The sequence below is a fragment of the Conger conger genome, chromosome 3, assembly GCF_963514075.1.
Source record: "Conger conger chromosome 3, fConCon1.1, whole genome shotgun sequence".
NCBI classification, from domain to species: domain Eukaryota; kingdom Metazoa; phylum Chordata; class Actinopteri; order Anguilliformes; family Congridae; genus Conger; species Conger conger.
Window position 1 is genome coordinate 36,131,436 of NC_083762.1, and position 13,938 is coordinate 36,145,373.

Sequence of the window (13,938 nt, forward strand, 5' to 3'; positions counted from 1 at the left end):
GGAACTGATTTTCATGTGGAAAATTGATGTCAGGACAGATGTTTTTAAAATTTGGCTGGCAGATGTCGGAGACATGTGGTACACAGTTCATTGCGCATTAAGTATTGATAATGCAGCATGGTAGTCATTTCAGTCCAGTACTAAAGCTGCCCTGTTTCAGCATTTTTAAACCCCATGAGGTGCTTTCTCCTGAGACTAATGTCATGCAGTATAATCAGGCTTTGTCTATTAAAGCTTTGGTCTGATTTATGAAGATAGTTGATGTGCTAAATGCTATTTGTATTTAAGTTTCTGCTATTTATAAATATAATTTTCTTTTAAGTCTCATGACAAAGCTCTTTTGAATAGATGAATGGCTAAATATTTAAGAGTTGGGAGCTTGAACAGGAAGTAAGCCATTTAGCTTCCCAATGAGATAACATTGTATAGATGCTGCACCTGCAGGAAAAGTTATATTTACATGAGGTTTTGTCTAAATTTGAGGGTAATCCGGATAAATATGTTAATATTGCTGCTCACTTCATAGGTATGCGTATAAGGAATGCTTGGCAAGTTCAGAGGCTTATGTTTCATATTCTAGAAAATATGAACAGCATATAATAAATCATTGTTATTACCAACTGTACCATTTGAAAATATTTATTAAAATGGTACAGTTGATAATTGACAGTTTGTGTGTGTCTAATTCTCTACACTATAGAAAAAACATAACATTTTTCACATTACAATTTTAAGTTAAGTTAACTTGAGAAGACGTATAAAACTTGAATGGTTTACCAAATATACTGACCCTTCCAAAGGCTTAAGACAATAAATTTCCCAGAATGTATTTCAATTCACTTTATGTTGAGTGTGTGGGTATTAGTCAGAGGTAAATTGTCACTGATACTACAGTAACAATTTGTGTTCAAGGCTGTGGCACCAGGAACAATGTGAGGAAAAAATATCAACTAACATAATGTGAAATGTTTTTCAGCTACTGTGTAAACTGTACAATAATATCATTGTCATTGTCACTCATTTCCATGTTATACCCAAATTTTAGTTGAGCTTAGTTTGTCATACAGTACAAATTCTCTGCTATCAGACCTATATAAATATAGATGAAAACTAAAATTAAAGTTTAACTGGGTGGTTTACAATTTTTGACAACCTTAACCATGTGAGCTTCAACAAACTAACCTACTATATGGGGCTATTGAAGCTGGTCAGTAATCATCTCCATTGTATTTTGTTTGATTTACTCAGTAAACATTGATTGTAATTTAAGAGCCATGAAGGATGATAGTTTTGCTGTTGTTTTGAGCACAACTCAACAAGAACTTGGCTTTCACTAGTTTGTCTCAGTTTAATCAACACAAACATCAATTATACACTATTATTTTGTTATTCAATTCAAAATTGCTCATAACATATGCAGTACTATGCTATGTATTTTTAAATGTATGATGGATAATATATAGTAGCTAGTGATATGCCTTATTTTCTCAATGGATAATTTATTGTAAATAGTAATAGTGTGTGTGGTTTCTGTGAATAACATTGAGAAAGGAAGGACAGTGTATTATTACTTATAACTGACGAGAAACATTTTGACCATTCAGGTCCCCCACGGTGTTTTCCTGTTGACCCTTGGTATTGCCCATTAGGCATTTATTGAACATGGGTGTATACAGTAGCACACAGTGCAGAGGTCTTAGCCAAAATAATGGTAAATAATGTTTGGAAATCTCAATTTTCTCTTTTCTGCTGAGACTCAAATGCGGAGAAAACAACATTTTGTATTTCGATGTTCTGGATATTTCCTCTCTGCGGCTCAGTGGGATAGGAATAGCTGTACAGGCCACACCCTGGACTGTCCCGTTTTCAAATCTTCCAATCTGGTCTTCAGCTTGCACTGTCAGTGGCCAAGAAAGCACCATGATCACTTTCTTTTGCTTTGTATTTTCCAGTATGAAGTCATAGCAGAATTCCAATGAAAAACACAGTGAGATGGATTCAATAAAAAGGGTGTATGTAAATCAGTCAAACCATAACCAATCCTTACTGTCTTGATCTGGCATGGTAACATAATAAGAACAGTTTTTCTCTCCATGATGAGAGAACTTGGAAGGCCTAAGCAGTAACAGTTATTTCTCACTGACTGATTGGCACTATGTGTTATGTCTGAGGTTATAGTAAACACAGTATTTGTAGTAGTACTATATTTCAGCTTTGTTATTGGAGTGTAAATATAACAGTGTCCATTCCACAAGGTATACCAGTAAATATAGAAATGCTTGGGGGAAAAAGGTGTTAACAGTGCATTTAAGATGGCTGCCCCTATTGGGCTTATTTCTTGTTTTGTGTCTCTGTTTTGTGTCTCTGTTTTTTTGTGTCTCTGTTTACAATCTGTTTGCAAATCCCAATTTAAAGTTGGGATTGTAAAATTGAAAAAGACTTGGACAGAAAAGTAAATCAAAACACAGTTTGGGTGCCACATAACTTTTCCAGTTTCCTGAATTTTTCAATCCTTCTGAACATAAGACTAACCCTTATGAGCCTTATAACGCAGAACATTGGTACATTTGACACTGAATCTGGTTTGATTGAATTGCATGCACCCTTAATGTGGCTAGGCACATTTTTAATGAATTCAGGGGACGATTGTCAAGAGGAACTGTGTCCATAACAACAACCGGCCTGAGACCCTTGGATTTTGAAACTGTAATGTTGCTTAACCCGTTTACCCTTTGAGATGACAAGCTATCACTCGTTCGCCCCCAAAATCACCTAGCAACCGCTCCACCGTTTCCCCCTCCGTCGAGTGACTTGATACCATGCAGGTGGTGTGTAAGAAGAACTTTGGTCACATCTGCTCTGGCCACTTAAACCTGAGAGGAGCTGACATTTAACGGATAAAAACCCACAGCAGGCTATACAGATCCAACTTACTGTCCACCTATCTCTGGGAACATAAGCCCATTGATACAGCTGGTTCCTGAACTTCAGTGTAAGGGAGTACAGACCAGCTTAAACCAGAATGCAGCATGTACTGCATTTCACAAAATGGAGGATGTAATTGCACCATTTATGTGGTAGCGTACTGTAGTAGTTTACAGATACTCTTATTTGTGCTGTCTGGTGTGGTGATTCTGCAGTACTTGCATTGACCTCTTTTTTGATTCCAGAGCTCCTGAGGGATGGTAGTGTATAATCACATGTTTGGTTTTTTTTGCTGGAAAAACATGTGATTTCTCAGTGCTAAAATAGGAAATGGCTCCTCTGTGTAAAGTCTGGACATTTGAGAGATTTTGCTGGTGACTTAAAGATTTCTGGCTTCTAACAACTGTCATAACCATGCACATTCAGCCCATGATTTCCATCCATTTTAACAGGACTTAAGAAAACCACAAGGACACAGATTTTAGAGAAATTCTGTTTTTGTGGGCAGACACAACTCGCCCTCTAAGTGGGCAGAATTGAATCTCCCTAATCTTTGTATTCTTAGTGAGAAAAATAATGATTCTGTCTGGATACCGAGGGCACCACTCGTGATCGACTGGTCATAGATTAGTTTCTTTGCGGGAATAAAAAATAAAAATTAAAATTAAAATAGGCCCTGGTCCTTATCTTTGTTGTACAGGTAGCAGTTGAAATTGTACTTCCCTCTAGGGTCTTTCAGCGCACTTATCCCTGGTTATGGGTATGCACTTTGTTGTACGTTGCTCTGGATAAGAGCGTCTGCCAAATGCCAATGTAATGTAATGTAATAAGTGAGGAGAGCACATGTGATTCAGCCTGTGTTTGTGTGATGATGGGATGAGTGCTGTTTATAAGTCTGTTTATGTTTGTGAGTCTTTGTGTGCAGGGCTACGCACAGGCTGTTTGCTGAAATGACTCTTGGCTTTGTGCCACCCCAGCGTGATTATGGATGATGGGTGGTGAAGACGGATCGTGAGCGTGTGTGTGTGTTTGGGGGGGGGAGCGGCACCTGTGGTTTTCAGCAAAAAAGAAAACAAGAGCTGCAGCCAAGAGGCCAGTTTTGCTGTCTCAGGGCAGGGGACATATGCTGTACACATGGCAGTTTGTGCGTGTGTGTGTGTGCGTGTGTGTGCGTGTGTACGTGCGGTTTGTCTAAGGCGAAGGGCAATGCTTCAGACAGCACATCGGTCAGGTTGTGGGTTTTTTTTTTACTGTTCAGGGTTAAAGTGCTGAATTGTAACAGTTGCAGGGTAGGAGGTACAGTGTGTCTATAGGTTTCATTTTGCTTACTGAAACGGTTTGGAGTTATTACGTTGATATTGTTGTTTGTTTATTCTTCTCTTCAGAACTTTTGCGACATCCATACTGTGTAACTTAAGCATGGTCTTTTGGCTCTATCACAATTTGACTAATTACTGTGGATAAATAATCCACAAAAAAAAAGTTTCAAGCACAGATTTTATGCCTCTGGAGAGGGAGTGTGTATGTGTGTGCGCCCAGATATGTAGTCACACTTGGAACGCACACATAATTTTTTGGGCGGGGTGTATGATGTTGAACGCTCTGTACAAAACACCCATACTGTTCTGGACAGCCTGTCTTCACGGTGACAACAATTCTCCTCAACTTTTATTCCGTTATCTGGTATATTTCTCACTGCACCAGGACTCAGCGTTCTCTGAAAGGTGAAGCATGGATTCGGTGAGGAGGAGTTCATCGGTATATCTCTCTGATACTTTTTCCATTGAGAAATATTTTTAACTGTCAAAGCTACCATAACCCCCCCCCCCCAAGAAATATATCACCAATTTTCTGATATTATCAGTAGTATACCATATAATTGTCATGGGGCTCATGTCTACCAGTAAATATAGAAATGCTTGGGGAAAAAAGGTGTTAACAGTGCATTTAAGATGGCTGCCCTTATTGGGCTTATTTCTTGTTTTATGTCTCTGTACAATATGTTTTTCTGAATGACCTCTAACAGTCCAAATATGGGCAGTGATGGGTAGAGCGAAAACATCACAGCTGTAAATTCACATCCGACATGGTCTGTGTAGCATTGTCCCATTATGTAGTTGTATTAGGTTAAATATTGTGAGCATCTGCACATGAAAGAGCACCCCCCCCCCCCCCCCCAGTGTGGAATTAGTGACAATACCCAGGTTTGGGTTGGGTCAAAATCCACACAGTTTATGCTGTGACATCTGGTGCAACAACAGTGCTGGTCATTGTCTGCAATTTGCTTAGTGATGCAACAGACTACCTTTCTCTAAAAGCAAAAAAAAGGACTGTTGATGTTGAAGTTGTTGATGACAAATTTTCCTTGTGTATAAAACTATTAAATGAAAACAAAACTATAATATGCAGACTACACTAATAGCTCTCTGTGGTCAAAGTACATTTGATGTTATTTGAGCATGCACTTCCTGCCCATATTGCGCAATATTACCAGTACGAATGTGAAATGGCAATCCCAACAGACAAGTTTACTACCTAGGTGGAAGTCATTGGCCCGATGGTAGACTTTGCCCTATTTCCTTGGAAAGCACAAGTAAATAGCCATGACATCACACCAGAGTAGTAAGTGAGAGCAGATGTACAGGAAGAGGGTGCGGCTCAGCCGTCTTGGCCAAGAAGTCTGATGGATTCTCCAGCAGGGGCCTGACAGCCAACCCGGCCCTCGCCAGAGTTTATAGCTGGACTACAGGCCCCTGAGTGGGAGTCACCTTCACAGCGGCGTGGATGGAGTGCACTCTGGAGCTTTCAGCCGTGAATCGTGTTTTTGAGATTCTCGCCGAAGTGCTTCATCATGACGGTTTGTGCTGATGAGTTTTAGAGGACGTCCAGGGATTCGGCTGCCGGGCAGTGGGTTTTCGCAGTGACTAATCGAATGAATTATCAAGTGACACAGTGAGAATTCCTGTGTCCACAGATAGCCTGGTCTACTGAAACACACAACAGTATGTGGTCGGGGGAACCCGCCTCCGGTCTCACGAGGAGAGATTGTGCTTGTCTTATGAGACGCTCCACTTCCTGTACAGTTAATGATAGTCTTTCCAAGAACTTGAATTCATTAATTCCATTGCTTGCCATAATTATTATGTTATTTTCTTAGCTTTTTACATCTGCAAAATTATATACATCAACTTTTTGAGCAGAAGTTGTACTGTAGTTGCTTGTACATGGAGAGGGGCATTGCCAATACTGAGTGACTGCTTTGCCAGTGCTGAGAGCCTATTCAAAATGTAGATAATAGCATACCTATGTATGCGACAGTACTTTTGTACAAGTATGCAGTGGCAAAACCGACAAAAATTATAATTCCTCCTGAGAAATACGTAAACAATGAACATTTTGTATATGATTCTCTGAGTTTTTGGAATTAAAAACAGTGATCGATTTGGCATGCTGGATCTTTGCTGTGATAAGGATACTGGCTTTGCTGTGATTTGCGTCGTCTATGGATCCCCCCCCCCCCCCAAGCTTGCTTTGCCACCCCACATTAAGAAATTAGGAATCATTGTTAAAACAATGGCATCATAAAATTGTTTATACAGATAAAACTCAGAGTTTTGACACATTGAAACAGTATATGCTGTGAAGAGTTGAATTGAAAATTTCACAGTGGAAAAAAAATATTGAGTGCATACGAACCCTTGCTGTGACTTGGGCTTACCGCAAAATGTAGGTTTCATGAAACAAGTCAAGACAACATTGCTTATTGTTTCATCATACTGCTTCCACTGAAACATGTTCCCATCAAAAACTCAGTAGACTGTGATACTCTTTATTGAAATTATTGAAATAGAGATGGATGACAAGGCAATGAAAACAAGTATTTTTATAATTGGCTATACTTTTTAATCCCAGTTAGTGTTGGGGTAGACTCACGCATTTTTGAATGTGTAGTACTAAGCACTTTTTCATTACTACCTTTTACATTTTTACTGTGTTACAATTTACCTAACAAAATGAAGGGACTCTTTTGTGTCAGCTTGAAAACAAGTCCTGCATGTCCAATTCGTATGTTACATTCTCACGCTTTTTAAGGAAAACATCAATAAAAGCGAAGCCAAAGTTGATAAGGAACAGAGAAACAGTTTTTTGTTGAATCCGATGCCCTCGGTGACATTACATGACATGCATTTAGCAGAAGCTCTTGTCCAGAGCGACGTACAACAAAGTGCATAATCTGGTACAGGTGCGCTGACAACAAGAGATGGAAGTACATTCCAAGTGCCAGAAGAAACAAAGAAAAGCAGCAATAAAACAGTCCTGGCAAAGATGAAGCAAATATGAAGCAGTTTCGTATCTTAAAATGTTCTGGGAGCCTACTGAGGCACATGCAACTGACCCATCTCCATGGAAACCACTTTTGGAGGAGGACAGAATGTTTCCTCTGTAGGCTTAGGTTTTGAAGGAGGACACTTTGAAATCTTTGGTGTGCCACATCTCTCACTGCTCTGAATGTTGCCTCTGACCGATGAACCGCAGCCGCTTTTGGTTGGTTATGATTCAAATTCAAACTTGGTTATGTGAGTATTTGTGTTGGTGGAGCTGTTTCCGTTCTGCGGTGCATTAAAATATAATATGGCTGCTTTGTTCTGACCTCCCTGTTAGCATGGGCAGCATACCTGTCCCTGCAGGCAGTGTAATGGCTGCAACACTGTCCCCTGTGTCTGCAGAGTTGCATTACACCGTAGAGCAAGGAAGAGGTGCTTTATTATTCTGTGCTGGAGGCCTACATTTAAAAAGTGACTTTAGATTATGTAAACATTATGTACCTCTCAAATACCCAAAATAAACAAAGCGCACAATTGGATTTTGTGTAATGGAGGCACAGATTTCAATTAGGTTGTCTGACTGTAGGCATATTTTTGAATAAGGCATACTAGTTAAATTTCTCTCACTTTCTCTGTGTCCTTTGTCAACCTCTCTGTTGATTTCATAGGTGTTATTATTTATAGGTGTCATGAGCCCTGCACTCACAGACAGACACAAGCAATAAAAACACTGAATCATAGGGTGTTGCCTACAGTCATCTTAACCCTATGACGTCTGTGCTGTTGTGGGGGAGTGCCCATAGTTATAGAGGTCCATGATCAAAGCTACCGGCAGTATTGACTTTGCCTCTGTAAAGTTGTCTCTGTCCGGCAGAGTAATTTAGAATCCCAGTGAACTGTTTTGTCTGATGGTTGTTCCTCTGAAGGGGAATCAGTGAATCCTGTTTGCTCAGTGAAATCAGTGTAGTGAAATCATGATTGAATCGAGAAAGAAAAGAATTTGGCATGGAATTTAGATTTTGCTTGTGATATTTTACTTTATTTAAATAAGTGCATTGCACCTGTGAAAAACAGAAAACGGAAATCAGAAATCAGTTGTGAAAAATTTCAAATACTATTCTGTGCTCGATTGATCTTTCCTGGTACAATTGAGTGAACCAAGACAACTGGAAGGTGGGGTATTTCATAGGTTCCAATAAACCAGCTCAGTAAAGGGTGGAAATGTATTTGAATCCAAAACAATTGTGTATTTGACCCAGGTCTGGTTGCTTGTTTAAATGAAGTTACCATCTATACAAAATTTAATCATTTGTTATTTAGCTTTTATCCAAAGCGACTTACAGTCGATTAGACTAAGCAGGGGACAGTTCCCCCTGGAGCAATGCATGGTTAAGAGTCCAACAGCTGTGAGGATCTTATCGTGGCTACACCGGGGCTTGAAAAACCAACCTCCTGGGTCTCAGTCATGTACCTTAGGCACTAGTCTCCAGGCTGGCCCTGGTTTCTCACGTGTGTCTCTTTCCCTCTCCCCTCAGCTCTCGGGGGGCTGCGAGCTGACCGTGGTGCTCCAGGACTTCAGCGCCAGCTGCAGCAGCGAGCTCAGCATCCAGACGGGCCAGACGGTGGAGCTCCTGGAGCGGCCCAGCGACCGGCCGGGCTGGTGCCTGGTGCGGACCACCGACCGCACGCCCCAGCTGGAGGGCCTGGTGCCCAGCAGCGCGCTCTGCATCTCCCACTCCCGAAGCAGCGTGGAGATGGACTGCTTCTTCCCCGCCGGAAAAGGTGCTTCCATCACCCCGCGCCCTGCTCGCAAACGCAGAGATAGTCACAGAGTTTCTTCCTGAAGACTGCCAGTGATATTCAGTAGATAAGATGAGATTAGAGGAGTATTAAATGGCTGTAACTAGTAAAATGTGTTCCCCCTCCCCCCATGGTTGACAGTTCATCTACCCTCCCCTATCCAGACATGTTCAGTGCTTTCCCTGTTCCCCCTAGTAAGGATGCCGTGGGAACGTGGTAGACCGAACCAGAGTGGCGGCTTATAGGGGCAGCTCACACAAAAATGAAATGAAGATATGTTCTACTTACCCGGAGTAGTGTCTGTCCATCCTGGTTTCGCTGAAATGTTGTAAGTTTTCTAGATATTCACTGCAGCTCAATATGATAAAATGGACCTCACATGTCCATCTTTGTGTGGCTTCAAAGTACCAAAAACGTATATATTCCTGCGGTTACTCACGTTCACAGAGCTTAATTTCAGAGCTTAGTTTCATAAAACGACTTCTTCTGTCAAAGCATGTAAACAAGTCTTGTCGACTAGTATGAATCTTATATGGTGGTGACTCGACATGATGGAATGCGACCGTTGGTTGTTGTTTCAATATAGCAACTTGTTAATGGCTTACTTTATTAAAGCACATATCAGCTTAGAAATTCCTGGTTGAGATATTAACAGGTGGAATTTATGCAGTTCCATTCCTAGACTTGGGGTCCTTAGGAAAAAAAATATTTTGGGGCACCTTCTGAATCTTTTGTTTGTTAACCAATGTTGCTGCTGCAGCTGGAGCCCTAGCTGTAATGCCTGATCTGCCTATTGGGAGAGACTGCTCTGAATCAAGCTCCGTTTTATCAGTGTGAGTGAATATCTAGAAAATGCATCACATTTCAGTGAAACTATGTATCTGGATGGACAGATTCTATTCCGGGTTAGTGAGTCATTTCATTTTTGGGTGAACTGCTTCTTCAAACTGATTCTGTCTCTCACTGAGTGCTGTGCGACACAAGCCAAGATTCAATCAAGCTGCAGTGTATTTTATGAAGCTGTGTGAATTTTGACACATGTTTTCCATCTAATGCAAATACTCCTCTATGCTCTTTATAAATCATTGACAGTCGACAAAAAGGTAAACCTTCATTCACAAAGTTATTTTCTTTGTATTTTTACAAACTTTCTTTGTAAGTCAACACTCATTTAGGTTTTGGTCTAAGCCTTCATTTGTGCATGGCGAATGTTTCAAAAGCATGCCTTAAAAAGGAGGTTTGAGCAGTCTCTTACCACACTGAGGCAGGGCAATATCCCACTCTCTCCGGAATATTCCGAAGATTCACCATGTTCATTGGTAATTAGATCCGACAGTGTCTATTCTCCCTTTCAGCTGCTCCCATACACGCAAAACCTAGACACTTTTGTCAGTGTGGCGAGTGGTTGCAATTACGACTGACAGCTTCCAAATCTTTGACAAAAGCAGTTCAGACCTCATTTTCCAAGTCCTCTAGAGGGTGCTGTTGATTTGAAAAGGCCCCGTGAATGCGGCAAGCCTTTTTCAAATAAAAGCCTTTACTGAATAGAGGAGGAAAATCCCTTTAAGGCTTTTGCAGTTTACAGTGCAATGTGACATTACCCTTCAGAACATTCAAAGGAGGCTCAGTGATGTAATGCGAATTGACTGCCCTTGGATGGAAGTCTGCTAGGGATTTGACCATGGAGGCTGTTCCTTGCAGCCTATATGTTCATAGCTCTAGCACTCCAACAAAATGAGTCTGGATAAATCTGATGAATGAGTAAATGATCAATATCATAATTATGAATGAGGTTGATAGATGCAAGGCTCTTTAGCGGTTATTAGTTATTTCGCCCTCACAGTGCAGAAAAATATCTGATACATTTTTACTCTTTTAATTTCCAAATTCTGTTTTCAGAATGACAGAAATTTGTGGTATGGTCTGCATTGTTGTGGAGATAAATCACAGCGCTGCATCATGGAATGTTTTGTAACTGAAGCAGGTGGAAGTGTGTGGATTATTGTGTTCTTTCGAAGCCAACAATAAGCACCATTCAGTGAGCAGCACAGTGCAGTTCTGACTTTCACATGTACTTGTATCCCTGCGCTCTTCTGGCTTTTCAGAGTACCCATGGGCTCATATGAGGCTGGTATTTTGGAGCAGCCGTTTTGGCTGTTGTCCATCCAAATGATAAAACGTGAATGTGAAAACATGCCAAATTGTGCAGAACTTGTTTGTGTAGGCTCATCAACTGACATGAAGTGCATTCGCAGTGACAGCCTAGAGTATGTGGAAATTAATGAGAAGGTCATGACTCAGTTTTGTACTTCAGCTGAAGTCCTTCCATTTGAAAATGTGTCAGGTTTAACCAATACGCTTCTTGTACTGTTAAAATAAACAAAAACATAGCATTACAATATCTGCAATTAAAAAGGTTCCAGGTATATTATGTAATCTTAGTATTATGAGACATTAAGTAAGTGTTCCATTAGCTTCTGATTGTTGCACTTAATTTAACCCTTCCAGTGATATGCAAAAATGATCAAAATTGGAAACGGTATAATGAGTGAACTAGAAACCCACAGATGCCAACAGATACCTTTAGCTTGAACTGGAAATGAGTCAAACCAGACAGACTCCAAGCATTTTCAATCATTCATACATGACACTCAATCTAATATCCCAGACTATTTGCTTTATTTGAATTTAAACTGTCTTATGTATTCATTGTTTTATTTATGAGTCCATGGTTTGACTGTCCTAGAACCTTGTGGTTGTGGTGTCAAACACTGGCCTCATTTCCATATTGGGTAACCTACATATGCAACTCCCAATCACAGATTTCTTCTTTAGAAATTCAATTTATTCATGTATCACATGCCCAGCCAGTCACTTATTTAGTAATTCTGATGCTGATTTAAAAGGCTTCATATATCCAACCTATTGTAGATGTATTCTTATTGCAGAACATCTGGATATCTGTTGGTACTGTACCACCAAGGTTCTAGGACTCTCTTCCTGGCTGTATTCTGCCTGTAACATCCAAAAGACTTGACACTAATAGTGCCATTATCAAACAGTATATGGGCAGGTTTGACACAAACTCTGTGTTCTCTTATTGAGTATTGTTATTTGTGGTGAATTTAATGTCCATTGTCTGACCTCAGAAGGAGAACAGTCCTGTTATTTTCCAACTGCAGCTTCCTCTGTGTCCTGTGTCCTTTCCCTTGTTGCAAATTTCCCTTCCAGAGACCTCCCACGACTATTTATTCCTGCCTCTTTCTGCAAATTTGAGGAAAGGGAACATATACAAAAAGAGCCTGATTTCACGGTGATCAGCACAAGAGATCGGGGGTATCAAGATGATGCTATTTATGTATTTATGATGTGTTAATTGCAGCGATTACAGCTACATATTGCTATATTCTGAATCATTTAAAAGGCTAAATGCTAGGAGTGTGACAGTGGTGTAAGTAAGGTATAGTGTCATTGATCAGCATAGGATTTGTACAGCCCATACAGTACAGTAGAATATGTCCCCCTAGTGAAGTACAGCACATGCAGATATGCTATATTTAATACAAGGGTGTATCGCTCGTGCCTGTGTAGCATGCGTAAGCCTGTGCATGTAAATGTATACGTATAGAAGCTGTGAAATATTGTCTGACTGTATTTTTTGTGTTGATATATAATGAAATCTGCAGTCCTACTTTCCGTCTATTTTCTGTTCGCTCTGTGACATGGTTCTTGTTGTCGAGGATTCTTTTGTGACATACTTTAAACATTATTTACAGACAAATATATTTGGTTCTTTGTGAGAGCTTTCTGTTTCTCTATAGATTGCAATGTATGATTTGATATTTTTCTGCACTGCTTATCACAACTTGATGTTCCCCTGGTCTGGCAGTAAGGAAGCCAACCTTATGGGCAAGGCAGGCACATTATGTGCAGAGAAGCACTACTCCCAGACTATACACTTCCTGTTCCTTGACTTGGTGCTTCTTGTCTGTGTAAACAGGGACCTTTCCAAAACAAAGCTTACTGTTGTTTCACTAAATCATTCCCAGTTCTTTGTGGATACAGTCGAAGGTTCCCACAAATAGTCTGTCACTCTTTAACTTACTTTGTCTCAGAACCTGTGGTTGACATATCTTATGTTCAATGACTTGAACAATATTTGCCTCATGGAAAATCCAAAAGTTGTGTATGAGGAATATCCGCCACTAGCTCAAGTTGGGTGCACATAACATGATATCACAGCTGATTTGGTCATTATAAGTGGCATGCCGTAGAGCTTCATTCCTCCATGGTGTGAGAGGGCTAACCTGCTCATGCCAAGCATTTGTTGTTCTTGTAGTGTGACGGGTACTACAAGTTGATTTGTCGCATTGGCCAGTGAGATTTCAGTAGCATATGGAATGATGCTCCCAAAATGATAATTACAGATCAGATTTTTCATAAACAGGCAAACATAGGCACGGTAAGGTACAGTACTAAAACAATACTAAAACAAGAGTTGGTATATTTAGGTGTACAGTATGAGGAATGAAGCTATCTAGTGCTCCTGTTATTACCAATAGCCTGTTTCAGCCATGTCAACCCAACCCTCAACATGCCCAATGTAGTATGTAATGTTGTTTCTGCAAGTATATACTCAAGGTACGGACAAAAACTGTCCCCAGTTGCTCTTCATCCATGGCAACTCTTTCTTCTTCTAGTTGGCAGCCAACGCCTTGTAAAGTCTGGCACTGGTCATTGTTTTGTAATGTGTGACCTCACATTTTTGCCTTGTAGCGTGTGTACAGTTAAGACAGCAGGACGGTAATCATGGTCAGTAATTGTGAGATGTCCTGCGATGTTAAGACTTAAAATGTTGTGTAGTGTTCATCTGGCCTTTGTCTGCTGG

The 13,938-nt window shown here is 40.4% G+C and overlaps 1 protein-coding gene across 3 annotated transcripts in view; it reads left to right on the plus strand.

The window, feature by feature from the left end:
- The window catches only part of LOC133123297 (kalirin-like), a 151,018-nt gene that overhangs the window by 101,775 nt on the left and 35,305 nt on the right, over window positions 1-13,938 (plus strand). For all 3 annotated transcript variants that reach the window (XR_009708228.1, XM_061233642.1, XM_061233640.1), the window contains one exon: window positions 8,786-9,032. Coding sequence is in view for 2 of the 3 variants with exons in the window: in XM_061233642.1 (XP_061089626.1) it covers window positions 8,786-9,032 (247 nt within the window). In the remaining variant the exon portion in view is untranslated. The remainder of the gene's footprint in view (window positions 1-8,785; window positions 9,033-13,938) is intronic.